The 21,330-nt window shown below is 40.8% G+C and overlaps 1 protein-coding gene across 1 annotated transcript; it reads left to right on the forward strand.

Moving 5' to 3' along the window:
- The first annotated feature begins 9,180 nt into the window (after nt 1-9,180).
- On the forward strand, nt 9,181-20,981 carry Cyp2b12 (cytochrome P450, family 2, subfamily b, polypeptide 12). The gene is made up of 9 exons (NM_017156.2): nt 9,181-9,393; nt 11,071-11,233; nt 11,376-11,525; nt 11,722-11,882; nt 12,628-12,804; nt 13,536-13,677; nt 15,728-15,915; nt 16,068-16,209; nt 19,912-20,981. Exons 1-9 carry the CDS (start codon nt 9,220-9,222, stop codon nt 20,091-20,093), a joined length of 1,479 nt encoding a protein of 492 aa, NP_058852.2. The 5' UTR covers nt 9,181-9,219; the 3' UTR covers nt 20,094-20,981.
- The last annotated feature ends 349 nt before the right edge of the window (nt 20,982-21,330 follow it).

The following is a 21,330-nucleotide window of genomic DNA, read 5'->3' on the forward strand; positions in this document are numbered from 1 at the left end:
ACAAGGCAAACATACACACACACACACACACACACACACACACACACACACACCAACACCACCACCACTACCACCACCACCACCACCAACAACAACAACAACAACAACAACAACTAATCAAGAAGTAACAATCACTGCTCATTAATATCTCTCTCGAGTTATTTGTATATATTAGACATTAACCCTCTTTAAAATAGAGAATTAACAAACATCTTTTCCCGATCGGTTAGGTTGCCATTTTGTCCTAATAACAGTGTCCTTTGCCACACAGAAGCTTTGTAATTTTTTGAGATCCCGTTTGAACATTATTGACCTTAGAGCATAAGCCACTGTTTTGTTCAGGAAATTTTCCCCTGGGCCTATGTGTTCGAGGCTCTCCCCCACTTTCTCTTCTATTAGTTTTAGTTTATCTGATTTTGTTTGAAGTTCCTTAATCCACTTAGACTTGAGCTTTGTACAAGATGATAGGCATGGGTAGATTTGCATCCTTCTACATGCTAACCTCCAGTTGTACCAGCACCATTTGTTGAAAATGCTGCCCCCTGCTGCATTGGATGGTGTTAGCTCCTTTGTCAAAGATCAAGTAACCATAAGTGTGTGGGTTCATTCTGGATCTTCAATTCTATTCCACTAATCTACCTGTGTGTCTCTGTACAAAAACCATGCAATTTTTATCATAATTGTTCTTTAATACAGCTTGAAGTCAGGGATGGTGATTCCTCCAGTAATCCTTTTATTGTTGAGAATTGTTTTTGCTATCCTGGGTTTTTTGCTTTTCCAAATGAATTTGCAAATTGTTCTTTCTAACCCTGTGAAGAATCGAATTGGAATTTTGATGGAGATTGCACTGAATCTTTAGATTGCTTTTGGCAAGATGGCCATTATTCCTATATTGATCCTGCCAGTCCAGGAGTATGGAAAACTTTTCTGTTTTCTGAGATCTTCAATTTCTTTCTTCAGAGATTTAATGTTCTTAACATACAGATGTTTCACTTGCTTGGTTAGGGTCACACCAAGGTATTTTATATTATGTGTGACTATTGTGAAGGGTATTGTTTCCCTAATTTCGTTCTCATCTTATTTATCCCTTGAGGAGATTGAGGCTAATGATGTTAGTTAATTTTATATCCAGCTACTTTGCTAAAGTTGTTTATCAGCTAAGGAGTTCTCTGGTGGAATTTTGGAGTCACTTAAGTATAGTATCATATCATCTGCAAATAGTGATATTTTCACTTCTTCCTTTACAGTCTTTATCCCTTTGACCTCTTTTGGTGTCTAATTTCTCTGGCTAAGACTTCAAGTACTATACTGACCAGGTAGGGACAGTGTGGCAGCGCTATCTAGTCCCCGATTTTAGTGGAATTGCTTCAAGTTTCACTCTATTTAGTTTTATGTTGGTGACTGCTTTGCTGTATATTGCTTTTACTATGTTTAGGTATGGGACTTGAGTTCCTTATCTTTTCAAGTCTTTTACCATAAAGGGATGTTACATTTTGTCAAGTACTTTCTCATGCATCTACTGGGATGATCGTGTGGCTTATTTCTTTGAGTTTGTTCATATAATGGGTTGCATTGATGGATTTCCATATACTGAACCATCCCTGCATCACTGGAATGGAGCCTACTTAATTGTGGTGTATGATTAGTTTGATGTGATCTTGAATTCAGGGTGCAAGAATTTTATTGAGTATTTTTGCATCAATACGCTAAGGGAAAGTTGGTCTGAAGTACACTTTCTGTTTAAGGTCTTTATGTGTTTCAGGTATAACCATAATTAAATCTTCGAAGAACAAATTGGGTACTGTTGCTTCTGTTTCTATTTTGTGCAAGAGTTTAAAGAGTACTGGTATTAGGTCTTCTTTAAAGGTCTGATAGAATTCAGCACTAAACCCATTTTGTTCAAGCTTCTTTGTGGTTGGGAAATTTTTAATGATGGCTTTGATTTCTTTAGGAGCTATTAGACTGTTTAAATTGTTTGGCTGATGCTGATTTAAATTTTGTACCTGGCATCTCCCTAGAATAATGACCATTTCATCCAGATATTCCCGTTTTGTTGAGTACAGGTTTTGTAGTAGTATCCTATAATTTTTTAAATTTAAATTTCCTCAGTTTCTGTTGTTATGTCTCCCTTTTCATTTCTGATTTTCTTTATTTGGATACTGTCTCTATGTCCTCTGGTTAGTCTGGATAAGGGTTTACCTATCTTGTTTATTTTCTCAAAAAGAAAAACAGCTCCTGGTTTTTGTTTGTTTGTTTTGTTTGTTTGTTTTGTGATTCTTTGTACAGTTCTATTTGTTTCGACTTGTTTGATTTCAGCACTGAGTTTATTTCATGATGCCTACTACTCGGGTATATTTGCTTCTTTTTGTTATAGAACTGTCAGGTGTGCTATCAAGCGGCTAGTGTTTGCTCTCTCCAGTTTGGTTTTGGAGGCACTCAGAGCTATGAGTTTTCCACTTAGCACTGCTTTCATTGTATCCCATAGGATTGTGTATGTTATGCCTTCATTTTCATTAAATTCTAAAATATCTTAAATTTCTTTCATTATTTCTTCCCTGACCAAGTTATCAATGAGTAGAGCATTGTACAACTACCACATGTATGTGCAATTTCTGAGTTTCGTTGTTTCGTTGTTGTTGTTGTTGTTGTTGTTGTTGTTGTTGTTGTTGAAGACCAGCCATAGTCCATGGTGATCTTATAGGATGCGTGGGATTATTTAAATCTTCTTGTATTTGTTGAGGCCTATTTTGTGAGCAATTATATGGTCAGTTTAGGAGAAGGTACCATGAGGTGCTGAGAAGAAGGTATATTCTTTTGTTTTAGGGTGAAATGTTCTATAGATGTCTGTTTAAAAAAAACATTCAATTAATAACTTCTGTTTCACTGTGTCTTTATTTAGTTTATGTTTCCATGATCTGTCCACTGAAGAGAGTGGGAGACTGACTCCTCCCACTATTATTGTTTGTGGTGCAGTGTATGCTTTGAGCTGTAGTAAAGTTTCTTTTATCAATGTAGGTGCCCTTGCAGTTGGAGGATAGTTGTTCAGATTTGAGAGTTCAACTTGGTAGATTATTTCCTCTGATGAGTATGAAGTGTCATTCCTTGTCTTTTTTAATAACTTTTAGTTGAAAGCTGATTATATTTGATATTAGAATGGCTACTCCAGCTTGTTTCTTGGGACCATTTGCCTGGAAATTTTTTTCAGCCTTTTACTCTGAGGTAGTGTTTGTCTTTGCCACTGAGGTATTTTTCCTGTATGCAGCAAAATGCTGGGTCTGTTTGCATGTCCAGTTTATTAGTCTGTATTTATACTGGGGAATTGAGTCCATTAATGTTAAGAGATATGAAGGAATAGTAATTGTTTCCTGTTATTTATGTTCTTAGATGTAGAATTATGTTTCTATGGGTATCTTCTTTTGAGTTTGTTGAAAGAAGATTAATTTTTTTTCTTTTTCCAGGGTATAGTTTCCCTCCTTGTTTTGGAATTTTCCATCTATTATCCTTTGTAGGGCTGGATTTATGAAAAGATATTGTGTAAATTTGGTTTTGTCATGAAATATCTTAGTTTCGCCATCCATGGTAATTGACAGTTTTCCTGGATATAGTAGCCTGGGCTGGCATTTCTGTTCTCTTAGGGTCTGTATGAGATCTTACCAGGATCTTCTATCTTTCATAGCCTCTGTTGAGAAGACTGGTGTAATGTCACTTGATCTTTTTCCCTTATTACTTTTAATATTCTTTTTTGTTTTGTGTGTACAGTGTTTTGACTATTGTTTGATGGGATGAGTTTCTTTTCTGGCCAAATCTGGATTCTGTGGGCTTCTTGTATGTTCATGGGCATCTCTTTCCTTAGTTTAGGGAAGTTTACTTTTATAATTTTGTTGAAGATATTTACTGGCCCTTTAAGTTGGGAATATTTGCTCTCTTCTGTTCCTATTATCTTTAGATTTGATCTTCTTATTGTGTCCTAGATTTCCTGAATGTTTTGGGTTAGGAGCCTTTTTGCATTTTTCACTTTCTTTGACTACTGTGTCAAAATTTTTTTATGTTATCTTCTGCCCCTGAGATTCCCTCTTCTATCTCTTATATTCTGTTGATGATCCTTGCATATATGACTCCTGATCACTTTCCTAGGTTCTCTGTTTCCACAGTTGTCTCCCTTTGTGATTTCTTTATTGTTTTTATTTCCATTTTTTAGATCCTGGATGGTTTCGTTCAATTGCTTCACCTGTTCAGTTGTGTTTTTCTGTAATTCTTTAAGGGATATTTGTGTTTCCTTTTTAAGGGCTTCTACCAGTTAACCTGTATTTCTTTAAGGGAGTGATTAATGTCTGTCTTAAAGTCCTCTATTCTCATCATGAGATGTGATTTTAAATACAAATCTTGCTTTTTCTTTTGTGATGTGATATTCAGGATGGCCTGTGTTGGGAGAACTGGGTTCTGATGATGCCAAGTAGCCTTGATTTCTGTTGCTTATGTTCTTGCTTCTCACCATCTGGTTATCTCTGGAGTTAGTTGGTCTTGCTGCATATGAGTGGAGCTTGTCTCTCTTGTGGGCCTATGAGGCTGTGATCTTAAGAGTGAGAGCACTCCTGGGAGACCACCTTGTTCCAGGTGGGTTTGGGTCTGGACAGCTGTGGGACAGTCTTAGCTCTGGGTGCAGATGGAGCCAGGAAGGGTCATGTACCGGACATCTTGGTGGTTCTTGTGTCATGTGTGCTCCTGGCAGGTCCCACTTTGGACAGTGAGTGGAGCAAAAGTGAGATCTCAACTGTGGTATGAGGAGTGAGAGCACTCCTGGGAGACCAGCTTTTTAATGGACAGGTTTTGCATAGTGAAGACTTTAGGACAACCTTACCTCCAAGGCGTAGATGGAGACAGGAAGCTTCCCTTTTCTTTTTAACCCTCTTTCCATTACCCATGAAAGAGAAAGAAAGAAAGAAAGAAAGAAAGAAGAAAGAAAGAGGAGAGAAAAAATAAATCCCCCAATCTAACCTTGCTAATTCATCTTCTCCAAGTCCAAGACCATAATTATTAGTAACTATACCCTTTTAAAAGACAACAAACATCTAACATCTATTGAATGACCAAAATTCCTTTCCCCCATCTCTTGGGAGTGTGGTAAATTTCTCTTATAATTGCTTGGACATAGAATTCATCTTCGGTGGCCCAGAAAATTTAGAAATGTAATTAGTCTTAAGAAAGCTAGCAGTAATCATTTGTTGTCCAGTATCTATGTGCTGAGAAAGTTCACGGCTTAACTGAAGTCCTGACTGGAATAGTCTGAAAGGTGGTTGAACTAAGGTATTCTGGAATCAGAAGCCCTTCCCGAGCTGTTCTGAAAGCAATTTTCCCAAGGAACCAGCAATCTGAGGCTGTATCAGGCATCTCAGAATCTTTGAGGTTGGGTCTTGCCAGAATGGCTTCCTCAGCCTTCCATTCTGCAATATAGAAACCTTACAATCAATATATAGCTATGCAAGACATTTGTAATGAAATGTGCAGGGTGCACAGATAAATTATGGATGATTTACTATTTTTTGTTTGAGCAGGTGGAAGACAGATTTTTTTAGAAGTTAGTTTGATAATATACTCAAGCATCAATATAAATCCATGTCATGTGAAAGGACTTATTAGTATATAATAATAAGTCATTATTATATGAGTAATTATATTATTATATATTATATAAGAACAAGTCATGAGAATTCTGTATTGAAGAAGATGTGTTGGCAATGCATAGCTGAAGTTGTGACTAGAGACATCTTAAAATCTCAGCCAGTTGTAGAGTTGTTCCAATTGAGGGCTTAGCATTATAAATTACATTTAGTCCTTTTGCTTTTCTCTTTTCTTTCTGCAGCCAAGATCTTCAGGGCTCTACTTTTATTAAGTCTGATTTTTATAATTTTTGAAGAAATCCAAAGCCTTTTCTACTTTCCTGTTAACACAAACCTAGAGCCTCTCTTTCAACATAGCATGCCTTTTGTCCAGCAGTTTGAAGTCATCATAAGTATATACGAGCAATTCCTTTTCTATTTAGGTCTGCTCTATTCTGACCTCTCTCAAAGAGTGTATACCATTCCATTTTAAGCTTTGAACTTATAATCACCTTCATTTTGATAATTTAAAAACATTTAAAACAATTACTATTATTATTTATTGAGATAGTGTTTCTCTGTGAAGCCTGGGCCGACCTGTATTTGTTCTATACATTAGGCTTGCCTTGAACTAAAAAGGAACTTTTCTGTCCCTGTCTTTGTCTCTCAAGTATTGAGATCAATGCATGAATTTAATTATTTTGTATCTATGTACCCTTGAAAATATTTATTTCAATTCCCCTTCTTTGGAGATTACTATCTAAGTAGATTTTTTTTGGTCTTGCCCTTTTCTCTCTTAATTTAATATAATTTTCTATATTCAATTTCATTTAAATCCCCTTCTATTTAGTGTATAAACATATTCCCAAGCAACAGTGCATCTGCTTAGAGGTTTTGCCTTGGGTTTATGTATCACTCACTAAGGTGAGCTGTAACCAGATCACCCATGGGAGTCCACATTTAAAGAGAATGTTTGTTCAGAATAGCATTGATACCATACCTCACTGTGGGAAGGAAGTCCCCAATCTATTCCATTTTAAATAGGGCCACTATCTGTGTGTCCAGTTGGATACTATGATGATATATCACATTTAGACTTCAATTGGCAATAATCCCTTGTCTTTTAAAATCTAAAACAATATCATATTATCTCTGTGATATATGTATTTATTTGATTGATTTATCTCCCTTGACAAAACCCATTTGTATCTTCTATTCCCAAGCTGATAATTAATGCATTATATAGTTAATATACTTAACAGTATTATTCTTAATTCTATTGTCCAGAGGTCACTGGATTCCTTACATTGACTAGCAGAATACATCTTTTCTAGGAAAAAAATTTTTTTGGCAACAGAAAGAACATTATCTTTCTACTTGAAATCATAAACATTTATTATATGAATGTATATATCTATATTCCTCTTTCTCTTTATGTAAACTAAAGATTGATATATATTTATTTTTAAAATTACTAAATATGTTTCTACTTATTATTAAGCAAAAAACTTAAATAGTATCTTTAAGGAAAAAATTATCATTTTGAATTTGAGACTGTTGTTTGGAAGCAGCTGTACCTATCAACAGAGAGTTCCATGCTGACTATAGTGTATAGACCAGGATTGTCTAAAATACACAGAAATCTGTTAGCCTCAGTCTAAGGTGCCTATTGTGTTCTAGCTCATGTTGCTCTAGTTCATAGCTCTAGTTCATAGCTCTAGGCTATGTTGTCCCTTTGTATGCAAGAAGAGACATTTATGCCTCCCACCTGACTTTGGCCATAATAGTTAACCTAGGACTGCATTGCCAAATGCCAAGAGTGCTGAGCAATAATTCCCATAGGGCAGGATTGGGCCAACCTGCTGTGTCAAGCTTGGGAGAACGTGAAGTAACTTATCCTACAACTGTGATCTCTGCATACGTTCCTCCACCTCAGATTCTCTGCCCTCCAATTTCTGTGAGATAAAAAATGAATTGTTCATGGAAAATATCCAAGATTAGAAAGGCAAGCATGTGAAGAAATAACAAAGATAAATTAACAATAGAGAGGCAAGGACATTGAAACAGTTACCAATGAAGAGAGGCACACAGAGAGAAGCAAGTCAGCTCCAACAGGAGGAAAAGTGGAAAAGTGAAGGAATGAGCATGAGACAAAGGAAAGGTGCTGAATCAGACAGGAAGAGAGCAAGAGGACATAAAAGAAAGGTGGAGAAGAACACCACTAGAAATAGACAAAGGATCATGAGAGAGAACAGAGAAGGAACACTTGAAAAGCTGTCCTTAGAGAAAGGGGTTGGATGGAATGATATCTAAGGAATTGAGAAAGACACAAACAAAATAGATCAAAAGACTCATGGTGATAGGTATAGACACAGGATCAGAGAGACTATGATGGAGAGATACTTTTTAAATACACCCAAACAGGCAAAATTTTCCAACAATCTGGAAGGTACAGAGGTGGCTGGAAAATACCTGCTGAACCTGGAGGACCCAAAATTTATTCTTTCTACAAGAAATGCAGGGAGCAAGATGGAGTTGAGATTGAGGGAATAGTCAACCAATAACTGACCCAACTTTTGATCCATCCCATGGGCAAGCACCAATCCCTGACACTATTAATGACACTCTATTATGCAGACAGGAGCCTAGCATAACTGTCCTCTGAGAGGCTCCACCTAGCAGCTGACTGAAACAGATACAGACATCCACAGTCAAATATTAGACAGAGCTCAGGGACTCTTATAGAAGAGTTTGGGGAAGGGTTAATGGCAATGGAGGAGCTAGGAACACCGCAGGAAGACCAACAGAGTCAACTAACCTGGACTCTTTGGGGGATCTCAAAATCTGAAACACCAACCATACATGCGATAGACCTAATTCACACACACACACGCACACACACACACACACACACACACACACACACACGCACACGCACACGCACACGCACACGCACATGCACATGTGCTTACACAGATCTGCAGTTCTGTCTTTCTGTGGCTTGCTCAAAAACTGGGGTTGGGGTTGTCCCTAAAACTGTTGCTGTTGGTCTGTTCCCCTACCTGGGCTGCCTTGTCTGGCGTCAGCATGAGAGGATGTGCCTAGCCCTGCAGAGACTTTATGTGCCAGGGTAGGCAGATACCCAGTGGGAGCCTCTGCCCACTCTGAGGAGAAGAATGGGGAAGGATGGGTAGAGGGACTATGTGGTGTTAGTGGGGGATCTCGAGAAGGAGGGAGTCATTGGGATATAAAATGATTAAATAAATAAATAAGTGAAGGAAAGAAACGTTCCTTCATATATGCAGCACACACAGATCCATGCCTAAGTAAATGAACAGATAAAACTAAACCGACAAGTGCAGAAATCAAAATGTGTTAATTACAATGCCTTTTGTCCTGAGTATCTATTTCATGATATCTTTGCCAACATCTAAGGTTGGGATAAGGGAACGGGGAGTGAGCAGGTCACCAGGAGCCCAAACAGGAAGTGTGGGTGCTCACGTACCTGGACAGTGATGAGACAGGAGGTGGGGGGCGGGAACAGCTGGAGTTGCTTAAGTGAGTAGGGATAAAAGATCCTACTGGAGTGTTCACTGAAGTCAACAGTGGTTAGACCAGGACCATGGAATTCGGTGTCTTGCTCCTCCTCACTCTCACTGTGGGCTTCTTGCTATTCTTAGTCAGCCAAAGTCAGCCAAAGACCCATGGGCACTTGCCACCAGGACCTCGTCCCCTGCCCTTCTTGGGGAACCTCTTACAGATGAACAGAAGAGGCTTTCTGAATTCTTTCATGCAGGTGAGACATGCACAGGACTTGAGCCCTGTGGGCTTAGCCTGTGTTGGCTCTTGGAGGTCACTCAGCAGGAAGAACAAGGGACTCCTTACAGACTTCAGATTCAGTTGGGAAAGTCTCTGAGTGAAAGGTAACATGCTGTCTTGCGATGACGGTGCTCAGATAGACAGGCAAGTCTTCCTGTGTTGGAACTGTTTGGGGCACTGTGCTTGTAGTGCAAGAGGTATGAAGGTATTGAGGTGTAAGCGTGTAGTTTCACTCCTTGGGTCTTGTCTTTTCTAGAAGAGAAAGAAAAATGTCAGAAGCATCAACTATACATTTTGCTCCTGCCAACAAAAGAGATTAGCCTGAGGTGTTCCAGGACAAAGAGAAGATGAGAGGCAGGAGGTGAGAATAATAGGTAGATAGGGCTAATCAGTTATAAACACCATGCACCACACATGACAAGGACACTGGCACCATCTTTATCAGTCTCTGTATTGTTGCTTCACAAATGGTATTTCATGTTAAATTATAACTTGTTCATTAATATTCAATGAAAATCCATGACCCCATGTCCCATTGAGAGAGATGATATGGTGGCAGCTATCCCAATTTCCTGCCCTCATTTGATTTGTAACAGAACAGTCACCTGTATTCAGTGGCATAGCCATTCATATTTATTTAGCTTTTGAGACAAGGTCGCCCTACTTTGCTCAGGCTAATCACAAACTTGTGATTCTCTTTCAAGTTTCATATGATATTGATTATCTGATCTGTAGGTTGTTATTTCACTGTTCGATAAGGTACGGTGTTGTGACCCCACCTAAAATCATAAACACATCAAACATCTAGAGCTTTTTCAAAGAATTATTTCCTAAACAACATGAGGCCTGACCATTTCCATTTCCTAATTTCTATTAGCTTCATGGACATCTAGACTGAGATAAAGGTTACAAGAGGATGAGGGTAAGCTGTTCGCAAACATGCACCATTCTATTCAGACTTTCAGCCCTGGAAGGTTTTGATATTCCTGGGACCAATTCCCTGGAGATGCCCCGAGATGGTTCAACTGACAGGTAGTTTCCCAACAGTTTGTATTGTAGACATGATTGACAGTCAGGACTACAACCAGGGGTAATCCAATTCTCCTCTGAGTACCTCAGAGGGTGGGTCAGGGACATTCCTCTGACTGTTTTCAGGAGGTATTTATCAGGTTGAAGCTGGGTCACAGGAAGGATGATTTCTAGATGAGATGTCAGGAACTGCTGATCAAACTGAAGGGCATGATCATGGGTCTATATCTACTTTGTATCTGTATTCATATCTATAAATAGATCCATATCTATTTATTTTGTTTTGAGATAAGGTCTTATGTAGGCCAGGCAGGCCTCCAAGTGGATATAAACCCAAACATAACTACTCGCTCTCTGACCTCTACTTCCTCAAGACTGAGTTCATAGTCATATGTTTTGAGTCCTATTCAAACTCTACTTTTCTGAGGCACTGATTAAAACATACAGCCACCAGTGTAGATCTGCTGGGTGGTAAAATAACCCTTCAACTCTTACACCATCAGAAGGGGAAGGGTAGTCAGGGGACAAGCTGCCTATTTATCCATCTGTATCTAAGTGTTTTAACAGTTTAACAACAATGTCTGTGCTGACTTGCCACAACCCTGGTGCTCTTGTGGTTTGGCAGCTTCAAGAAAAATATGGAGATGTGTTCACAGTACACCTGGGACCAAGGCCCGTGGTCATATTGTGTGGGACAGACACCATAAGAGAGGCTCTGGTGGACCAAGCTGAAGCTTTCTCTGGTCGGGGAACAGTTGCTGTGCTCCATCCAGTTGTACAGGGATATGGTAAGATATGGGACAGGGTGGAGAGGAGGATGTGGCCCAAGTAGGTGAGTCTGAGAGGTAGAACCCAAGCTGTGGGGAAGGACTCCGAATTTTCTGAACTTCCAATGTAACCCACCTACCCATGTTTCCCCTATTTTCTTAGGTGTGATCTTTGCCACTGGGGAACGTTGGAAGACCCTTCGGCGATTCTCTCTGGTCACCATGAAAGAATTCGGAATGGGAAAGCGGAGTGTAGATGAGAGGATAAAGGAGGAGGCCCAGTGTTTGGTGGAGGAGCTGAAGAAATACAAGGGTGAGTCTCGGAGAATGGGCATTAAGAAGATATAAGGGCACAATCAAAGAAAGACACACAAGGGTAGAGAAAGATAGTAGAGACAGAAAAGAAATGAGGGGGTGAAACTCAGGCATGGGCAAAAGCGGGGAGAGAGAAATACAGAGATAGTAAAAGAAAAGTGAGGTGTATATTTTCTTGCCTCCTCGTCCTCCAGGAGCCCCCCTGAACCCCACCTTCCTCTTCCAATCCATCGCAGCAAACACCATCTGCTCCATTGTCTTTGGAGAGCGCTTTGACTACAAAGACCACCAGTTCCTGCATCTGCTGGATCTAGTCTATAAGACATCTGTCCTTATGGGCTCCTTGTCCAGCCAGGTCAGTTGGTGGGAAGAGAGGAGCACCCAGGGCATAGAAAACAAGAGAATGCTTTGTGGATGAAGAAGGGAGGTCTTAGGGCTAGACAAAGACAAAGACAGCACAGAAAAATAAAGAGGCTGAGACCTGGAGTCAGGAAGGGGACATGTTTAACAGGTTAGAGAGATCTGAATATACAGAACCATCCATACATGAAGAAAAAATGATGTGTTATGAAGATGTAGCTCAGAAGACAGAATGCTATGTTTTCATGCAGGATGCCCTGGGTTCCTCCAGAACACTGTATATCATAGGTTTGATGGTACACAAAACATGAAATTCCAGCGTTTGGGTGGTGGAGTCTGGGGGATCAGCAATTCAGGGTGATCCTTGGTTACATATTGAGTTTATGGCCAGTCTCACCTAAATGAGATCCTGTTACATATACACCCACAAGTCACAAATTAAAACAAAGACAATTCAGAAAAGAGGCTTCGGAAGAACAGAGGAAAGGGCAAGAGAGATACAGAGCATGCAAGACAAAGGGTAGAGACTACAGTTCAAAATCATGCATACGTATGCTATGTGTGTGTGTGTGTGTGTGTGTGCGTGCGTGCGTGCGTGTGTGTGTGTGTGTGTGTGTGTGTGTGTGTGTGTGTGTGTATTGTGGGGAGGCTTCTTCATGAAATATGAGTACCTGGGAGCACTGCCCTCTTCCTGTGACCTGAAAACTCCAGGTGATCCCCTGAATCTCTCTTTCTTATAGGTGTTTGAGCTTTACTCTGGCTTCCTGAAATACTTTCCTGGTGCCCACAAACAAATCTTCAAAAACCTACAGGAAATGCTCAACTACATTGGCCATATTGTGGAGAAGCACAGGGCAACCTTGGACCCCAGTGCTCCACGAGATTTCATCGATACTTACCTTCTGCGCATGGAGAAGGTGAGTCCTACATGGATGAGAGAGGGGTTGGGTTAAGAGTGAAGGATGGGGATGGTGTCGGAGAAAAAGAGGGGGCAGAGTATGATGAGGAGATGTAGAAAAAGAGCGGAGATGTAGAACGTCTGGAGGAGAAGAGAAAGGGGGGGAGAAAATGACATAGGGAAAGAGAACCAGTGTAACTGGGGAAGAAACAGAGCAAAGAATCAAAAGCATACAAGACCACAGAGTCTGGAGAGATGGCTCATGGTTTAGAAGAAACTGTCCAATATGGCAGATGACTGGAGTTCCTTTCCCAAAACCTATTTTAGGCTTCTCATAATCATATGTAACTCCAGCTACATGGACTCTAACACTGTTTCCTAGCTTTTCTGGCAACACACACACACACACACACACACACACACATGCACACACATGCACAGATGCACACACTGCAGACACCCACAGTCATATACACATAAATATACATAAAATAAATCCTTTTTTAAAAAGACCTGGAAATGACCAAAGAGACAGAAAAGTGAGATTCTAAAGAGCAGAGAAATCTGGAGAAGACTAAAGAAAAAGGGGATAAAAGACAATGAGACAAGTGGTGTGAACTGTTGAGGGGACAGGTGCCCAGTAGTCCAGATAGTGTGAGACACATGGATTGTGACTAGAAAGGCACTTGCATCTCACTGCAAGGATCCAGTCATCCCTGACCCTTCCTTCTCTCTCCCATCTGGAACCAGGAGAAGTCCAACCATCACACAGAGTTCAATCACCAGAACCTTGTGATCTCTGTGCTCTCTCTCTTCTTTGCTGGCACCGAGACCACCAGCACCACGCTCCGTTGCACCTTCCTGATCATGCTCAAGTACCCCCACGTTGCAGGTGTGCCATGGGTGAACAGTTAGGGATCTTCAACTTCCTTTGGCTACAGGGGCTTGTGTGGATAAGAGACATGGGCTTACATCTGGAGCTCTGAAGGTCTTGTTTGGTTTCCTCTAAACAAAGGTAGTGCTGTTGTGTGTGAATGAGCAATTGGCTGATCTGTATTTTGTTGTCTCCTCCTATCACTTAAAGGTTGATTCAACCATCCTTCCCTCTTTCTGTTTTTCTGTCTTTACATCTATCCATCTATCCATCCATCCAACCTTCCTTCCCTCCTTCTCTTTTTGTATTTGCAACCATCCATCAATCCAACCATCCTGCACTCTTCTATTTTTTGTCTTTTAGTCCATTTATCCATCCGTCCATTTATCCACCCATCCATCCATCTATCTATCCTGTCCTTCCTTCTTTCCTTCTGTCTTTTATCCATCCATACACTCATCTTTCTATCCATCTACCTCTTCATCCATTCACCCCCGCTGTTCACTAACCCAGACATCTATTCTCCATATGTACTCTTATCCATTTTTCCACCCATCCATCTATAAGCCTATTCACCCACTCATATAGGCACCTGCTCATTTATATCCATAGATTATTAATACTTGAATCACCACCCATCTTCTCTATATCCACAGATGATTAATCCTTATTTTGTTCACCTCTGATTCACATAAATACATATCATTCATTCATTTATTTGGATTAATCAACTCATGAGTTTTATACTTTGATCAGGAATATTTGAGTGGGCTATTGTTATTGATTCATTGGTCCAGTGAAATATAAATCTTTTCATTGTCTAACGCTTCCAACTGACCTTTGAATTCACCCTTCGTGTGTCCACTGATTCCTCCATGTATCCATTTACTCAATCATTTAGCTATGATTTATTTATCATTCAATACAACTATTACTTCTTATATTAATCTTTATTAAATTTAACATTCAATTTATCATTGACTAGTTGTGTTGACTAATTTTTGTGTTTATGAATTAATTATTAATTTCAATCAATTACTATAATGAATAATAAGTGGAAGATACATATCTTATTTCCATCACTCATCAATTTTTCCTTTTGTAAACTGACTCATCCACTTCTTGGTTGACTTCTGTACAAACATTTTAAATTTTTAAAAAAGATTTGAAGTTATTTTGAGTATGCCTCACAAATGTCATATGTAGATATAAGAGGAGAACTTTGTGTTCTCTTCTTCTCTTCTTCTACCTGCACATGGGCTCTGGGTGTCAAAGTCAGAATGCCAGGCTTGCAAGTCAAATGCATTTATTAGTTGATCTATTTCCTCAGCTAAAATATTCATATTTCATATGCTGTTATGTGTACAGTAATTTACTTCCCTCTTATTTCTGAGGACATAGCATCAGATTATTGGCCTAGATGTTAAAATTTATTTTTAATTTAATGTGCATTGTTGTTTTGGCTACACATATGTCTGTGTGAGGGTGTCAGATCACAGGGACTTGGAATTACAGAGAATGTGAGCTGAAATGAGTACTGGGAATTGAATCTGGGTGTCCCCTCAATGATCAGCCAGTGCTTTGAAAAAACTGAGTCATCTTTTCAGACCCCTGGATTTTAACTATGAATTTCCTGCAAAGGTAAGAGAGAGAGAGAGAGAGAGAGAGAGAGAGAGAGAGAGAGAGAGAGAGAGAGAGAGAGAGAGAGAATAGACCTGTGTGTGCAGGAATACAATTGATAACATTCATTCATTCATTACATTCTTGCCAATTTTTCCTCCAGCCTCACTCTGGATTGACAGTTGAAATGGCCCTTCGCTGAAAGTTTTCCTTTTCTCTCTTTTGCAAGCAAAGCTGTAACTTATTAAGAAGAGACTCTAGCATGTTCTACACATGAATGGAGAGAAAGGTCCTTGATAGAAGCACAAGTGTGTGCATCCAAGAAAGCCTTGTGTGTTTCTCAGCAGAAACTCTGAACTGTTCCTGGGTTATTGGACCCCAGAAAACAGGTTGCTATGCATTGCCTCTGAGAAAGGGGCACTGTCTATTGTCTCTCCTTTCTATGCAGAGAAAGTCCAAAAGGAGATTGATCAGGTGATTGGCTCACACCGGCTACCAACCCCTGATGATCGTACCAAAATGCCATATACTGATGCAGTCATCCATGAGATTCAGAGATTTGCAGATCTGACCCCGATTGGTCTACCACACAGAGTCACCAAAGACACCGTGTTCCGAGGGTACCTGCTTCCCAAGGTTAGGCCAGCTGCGATTCCTCGTCGCTACTCCATGGGCATACTCCACTATCCCAATCACCAACCTCATCCAGTCTGCGGTTTTCCAACACTGTGTTCTACATATGGGAGTCAGGATATGTTGACCTCTTTATATTTCATAACCTCTCCTAGAACACTGAGGTGTACCCCATCCTGAGTTCAGCTCTCCATGACCCACGGTACTTTGAACAACCAGACACTTTCAATCCTGAGCACTTCCTGGATGCCAATGGGGCACTGAAGAAGAGTGAAGCTTTTCTGCCCTTCTCTACAGGTGAGACAAACCTGTGATTACTTTTCCAGACACTAGAGGGCAGACCCACCCACCAGGATACAAAGCAATAAATTTCGAGTCTACTGAATCTGTCCCAGCCCTTGCCTGAACCATCCTATATACCCTGGGAATAAAGCCGCATGAGGGGATACTTGAACTAAATAATCTTCATCAGGAAGGTTTTAAAGGAGTATTCAAAAGCCTCTAAACCCGAGAAAATTCATTTCCTTAAGAAACAACAGCATAAACAACCAACGTCACTTATGAACCCTGCCATGAGCTTGGTTGGGCCTTGACAGCTGAGGAGGTATTGACTTTATTTGTGAGCACTGGGGACATGGTGCATGTCTTGACACATTTGTCCCTAATTCCATTAAATATTCCGTGGCTTATTCAATTGCAAGAGAAATCATGACCATCTATGTGAGCAAAGAACCCACTCATAATAGTTAATATCCTGAGCTAGAAAAAGTTCATAGGTATAGCAGGCAGTAGTTTTGGTCAGAGGTGACTCATTTTGAGTAGAGGATGTGGCTATAACCTGACTCATGCCAGTTCCACTCTTCTCTTACTTGGCCATGCTGTAGTAGTTGGCAGCCTGGGATTGGTTTGCAGCTATGCTTGGCTGTGATTCAGTTCTTTGCTAGCAGAATAGTTACATGCTGGTGCAATATAACCTCAATACAGTTTGCAGTTCACCACTAATAAAGTTAGGTTATTTTTCGTTATGTATATGGGCAACCTTGTGCCAAATTGAATTCATTTTAACAAAGTTTAGTCATGTAAAACACTATCTAGAAAGATTACTTATCTTTGGAAATAAAGGAAAGTCCAAGAAAGAACTCCTCAGACCTTTTTGTTCTGTGGTAATGATTAAAACTGGGATTTTCAAATGTTAGGCAGGGACTCTTAACACTGATGACACCCTCAGCCCCTCACTGAGGGATTTTAGAGAGGGTTTCTACCACTGAGCCACTTCCCAGACCCTCATTGGGGGATAATAGGCAGGGGCTCTATCACTGAGTCACACACATTCTCTCACTGAAGGATTCTTGGCAGGGTATCCAGCCCTGAACCACACCTGAAGACCCTATCTAGAGTTGAGTGTCTTAGAGGGTTCAGTGACTCAGGGCTCAGCTCTCCCCTGAAATATCGAATGTACTGGCTTTCTTCCTTATTTAATCTGTATTCAGTGTGGAGACCAGTAGTTGGATAAAAGTGAATGTCTCCATTCCATAGTTTTAAACTTAAAGGGAGACAGGAATGGAGATAAATAAGGCTAGAGATGGAGAGTAGATGATAGAGAAAGAACGGAATTGCAACAGGAGGCACAGGGAGATGGGACATGACGTACAAGTCAATGTTAAGTGTCAATGTGAGAACATAGAGTTAGCTGAGAAAAGATTTCAGTTGAGGAATGGCCTACATTAGCATGGTCTGTTCCTTGATTGTTAACTGATATGGGAAGATCCAGCCCATTGTGGGTGGCATTAATCTTTGTTTGAGGCCCTGAAAGAAAGGTGAGATCTAAGCTGAGGTCCAATGAAGTAGGCAGCATGCTCTGGACTGTAGATTTGGGCATGACCAGCTCTCCCCAGCTCTTGTTTTATTGACTTCTCTGGCATGACAGTCAGTCATATGGAATTGTAAGTCAGAGAGAGTCCCATTCCTCATCCATGTAGATTTTCTTGGGATATTTGTCACAACAACAGAAATGAAAGCAGGACACAAGAAGACCATGGCAGGAAGAGGCATTTTGGGATACACAGTGGAGTGGGACAGCAGAAGAAGAAAGATGGAAGGGTCTAATAAGGAGGTGAGGGTGAAAGAACAGGGTGAGGGGTATAATGGAAAATGAAGAGGGGAAAAGGTAAGAAATGGGATCAACAAGACACAAAGGGGAGGGTGCTACACAAGCACATCATAAGGAAAGAATAGGGGGGAAGAGAGGGAAGAGAGGGAGGGGAGATGGGGAGGGGGGGGGAGAGGGAAGAGGGAGTGAGAAGGGGGGAAAGAGAGGATAGGCAGGGGATAGAAAGGATAGAGTTGAATAGGTAGAGAAAGAGAAGGGAACAAAAGAAGAAGAAGAAGAAGAAGAAGAAGAAGAAGAAGAAGAAGAAGAAGAAGAAGAAGAAGAAGAAGAAGAAGAAGAAGAAGAAGAAGAAAGAGAGAGAGGAGGAGGAGGAGGAGGAGGAAAAAGGGAAGGAGAGGGAAGAAGGAAGAGGAGGAGCAGGAAGAGAGAGGATGCTTAGGGGAGGGGAAAGAGAGGAGGGGCAGGAAGAGAAAGAAATAAAAGGGAGTTTAGACAAAAAATAAGCAAAAAAGGAAAAAAGTGAAAGAAAAATAATATATTTTGGGTAAGAAGATACATGTTGACTGCCCTGGCCCACAAGACAAATAAATGAAGCCCAAAAGCATTAGAGCCAAAGAACCATGGAAGGTGTCCAAATCAGCAGCTCCAGGCCTGGGGACATCCTACTGAGAGAGAGGGAGGTAAGTCATTAAGCTGTTCTGGAAAATTCTGGGTCACAAGACCAGTTGTAAGAGAACCATCTCACAGAGCTACTCCATAAATGACTAAGCTTACCTCACCTAAATTATTTAAATGACATGTCCAAAGGGATGGGGTGCTTTCCATAAATACGCCCACATGGGCACAATTTCCCAACAACAGGCACAGGGATTGTTGAGAAATCCCTCCTGCACTTGGAGGTCCTGGGGGAGGGGTGTATATCATTGAGGTACAGGGCAGGCTGTGGTGTCTGCCTATGAGTTTTCAGGCTCCCTTTGCTCTGTAGTGATCCATGCCTGAGGTTCTGACCAGCAAGGGCTCCTTATGCCTCTGAGAACCTGGTGGGTGACACAGAACCCTTATCACATGTACCTGCTCTCTCTCAATCATCTGAACTATTCGGATAGGCACTTGTTGAAACTCATCAATCTAGGGTTGATACCAGAAAGGGGGTGAAAGACATTCAGAAACAACTTCTACACACCCACATAAACACACTACGTGAATAGCTTTTCTTCCTTCTTTTCTTTCTCCTCACTCTCCTGTATTCTTCCCCCTTTTTCTTCCTCCCATTTTCCTCTCACCCTCTCTTCTTTCTTACTCTTCCTCCTTCCCTTCCTTCTCTTCCTTATTTTTTTTTATGATTGCAGGGGTTGGTCCTTGCTACACAGCCCAGGCAGTTTTGAAGCCATAAGCCATCTCTATCAACTTTCCTACATGTTAGAATTATAGGCAGCCACGACTGTGTCTGGTTCATATAGAATTATTAATACCAGCCAGATGTCAGTTAAAAACCCATTACAAACCTTAACTTTGTGCACATAATAACTTTACAAGGTACCCACAATCACCCTCATGAGAGAAATGAAAAATCCTAAAGATATCATGTTATAAAATGTTCACATCCACCCACCTATCCACCCTCAACTCCAAGTTGTTCCCAATTACCTCTGGAGCAAGAGATGCTTTGGAAATCCAAATCTCACAAGTGAATGCCAGCTAGCTACCAAATATTTAGCATGGCTTTTTGAGGTTTGGAGGGTTTCCTTGTAATCTCTTAGCATTGTGTGTTAAGGGACAAACTCACACTTTTTATCTCAATGATGAAGATTGTTTGGGATTAGAGATGAAACAGTACAAAGGCTGGATACTGCAATGAGACTCACATGACTTATCCTTTGTGCCCACAGGAAAGCGCATTTGTCTTGGAGAAGGCATTGCCCGAAATGAATTGTTCATTTTCTTCACCGCCATCCTGCAGAACTTCACTTTGGCAAGCCCTGTGGCTCCTGAGGACATTGACCTCACTCCCATTAACAGTGGTGTAGGCAAAATACCCTCACCATACCAGATAAACTTCCTGTCCCGTTGAATAGGTTGAGAGAGAAGAGTCAATGGAATGACGTGTCCCCAGTGCCGTACCCTATGAATGGAATAGTAAAACCTAATGAAGTGGCTTTCTTGTTACATAGACAGAGAGACTTCTGGAGGCCACAGCTTGTTGTGAGACACCTCTCTCATGCTTGTTCACAGCCATAGTCCCTACTTGTTAGGAATCTAGACTCCAGGATCTGTGGGAACAGACCAGAGATGGTTTCTCTTGAGTTGGCTCCATTCTAATCCCATGTGGTGTGTTGGGGGGTCATGTTTGAGGACCCCCTTCGTAGATGAGTAACAGACCCTATGATGGCATCACAGTGCTAGTGAGTAGTGGGGAACAAAATTATGCTGTGAGTCTAGAAGAGCAACCCCTCTCCTGCTTCTGTTTCAATTCAGATGAAATTCATATAACGAAGCTGACAAAATCTTTTAATTTTGTATTCTGGCCAGAGGCTCATGTAGTTCACACTGACCTCAAAATCCTATATACATCCAAAGATGTCTTGAAATCTCGATCTCCTGACCAGTGCTGGCATCACAGCCACATGGACGTATACCCAGATTTTAAAGTGACTATATCATAATGTTTATATTTTAATCTCCTTTAATTTATTTGCAATATTACAACTTCACTATCTAATTCCAGGTATTTTGTCACACTTAACCAACACCACCAAAAGCCCCAACCTATTCAAAGATCAATCCCTCATCCCCTCTCTCCATAACCTCCCCTGCACTCAACACCCACCGTGCCACTTTTGTCTGACTTTTGTGTCATTGGACTGTCCTGAATTGTGTGTCTCATAGAAAAACAACGACATGATCTTTAATGCTGGCTGACTTTTATGCCACACCCAACTTCTCAGGCCCCTGTACTGTGCAGGCCACAGTCACACACCTTCACAGACCTTCCCCATTCTCTTTCTTAGAATCTTCACTCTGAATCTTCTTTCTAGACAAGGACCTCCTCAGCCCTCCACCCCTGAGCTGTGTGACTCTACTTAGACTCTCAAACATCCCCCTGTAAGTCCTCCATGAATTTCATAAATACACAAACCTTCCTCACCAATCAAGAAAGGATCCCTGGTATGATTTTGTTTGAATTTGGTTTGCTTGCTTGTTTGTAGAGACAGGATCTCACTATCTACCCCTGAAGGGTCTGGAGCTCAGTAAATTCTATCTGCCTCAGCCTCCTGAGTTCTGAGATTAAACGTTTGTACTGCCACACC

Source organism: Rattus norvegicus, chromosome 1, assembly GCF_036323735.1.
Source record: "Rattus norvegicus strain BN/NHsdMcwi chromosome 1, GRCr8, whole genome shotgun sequence".
In the NCBI taxonomy this organism is placed as follows: domain Eukaryota; kingdom Metazoa; phylum Chordata; class Mammalia; order Rodentia; family Muridae; genus Rattus; species Rattus norvegicus.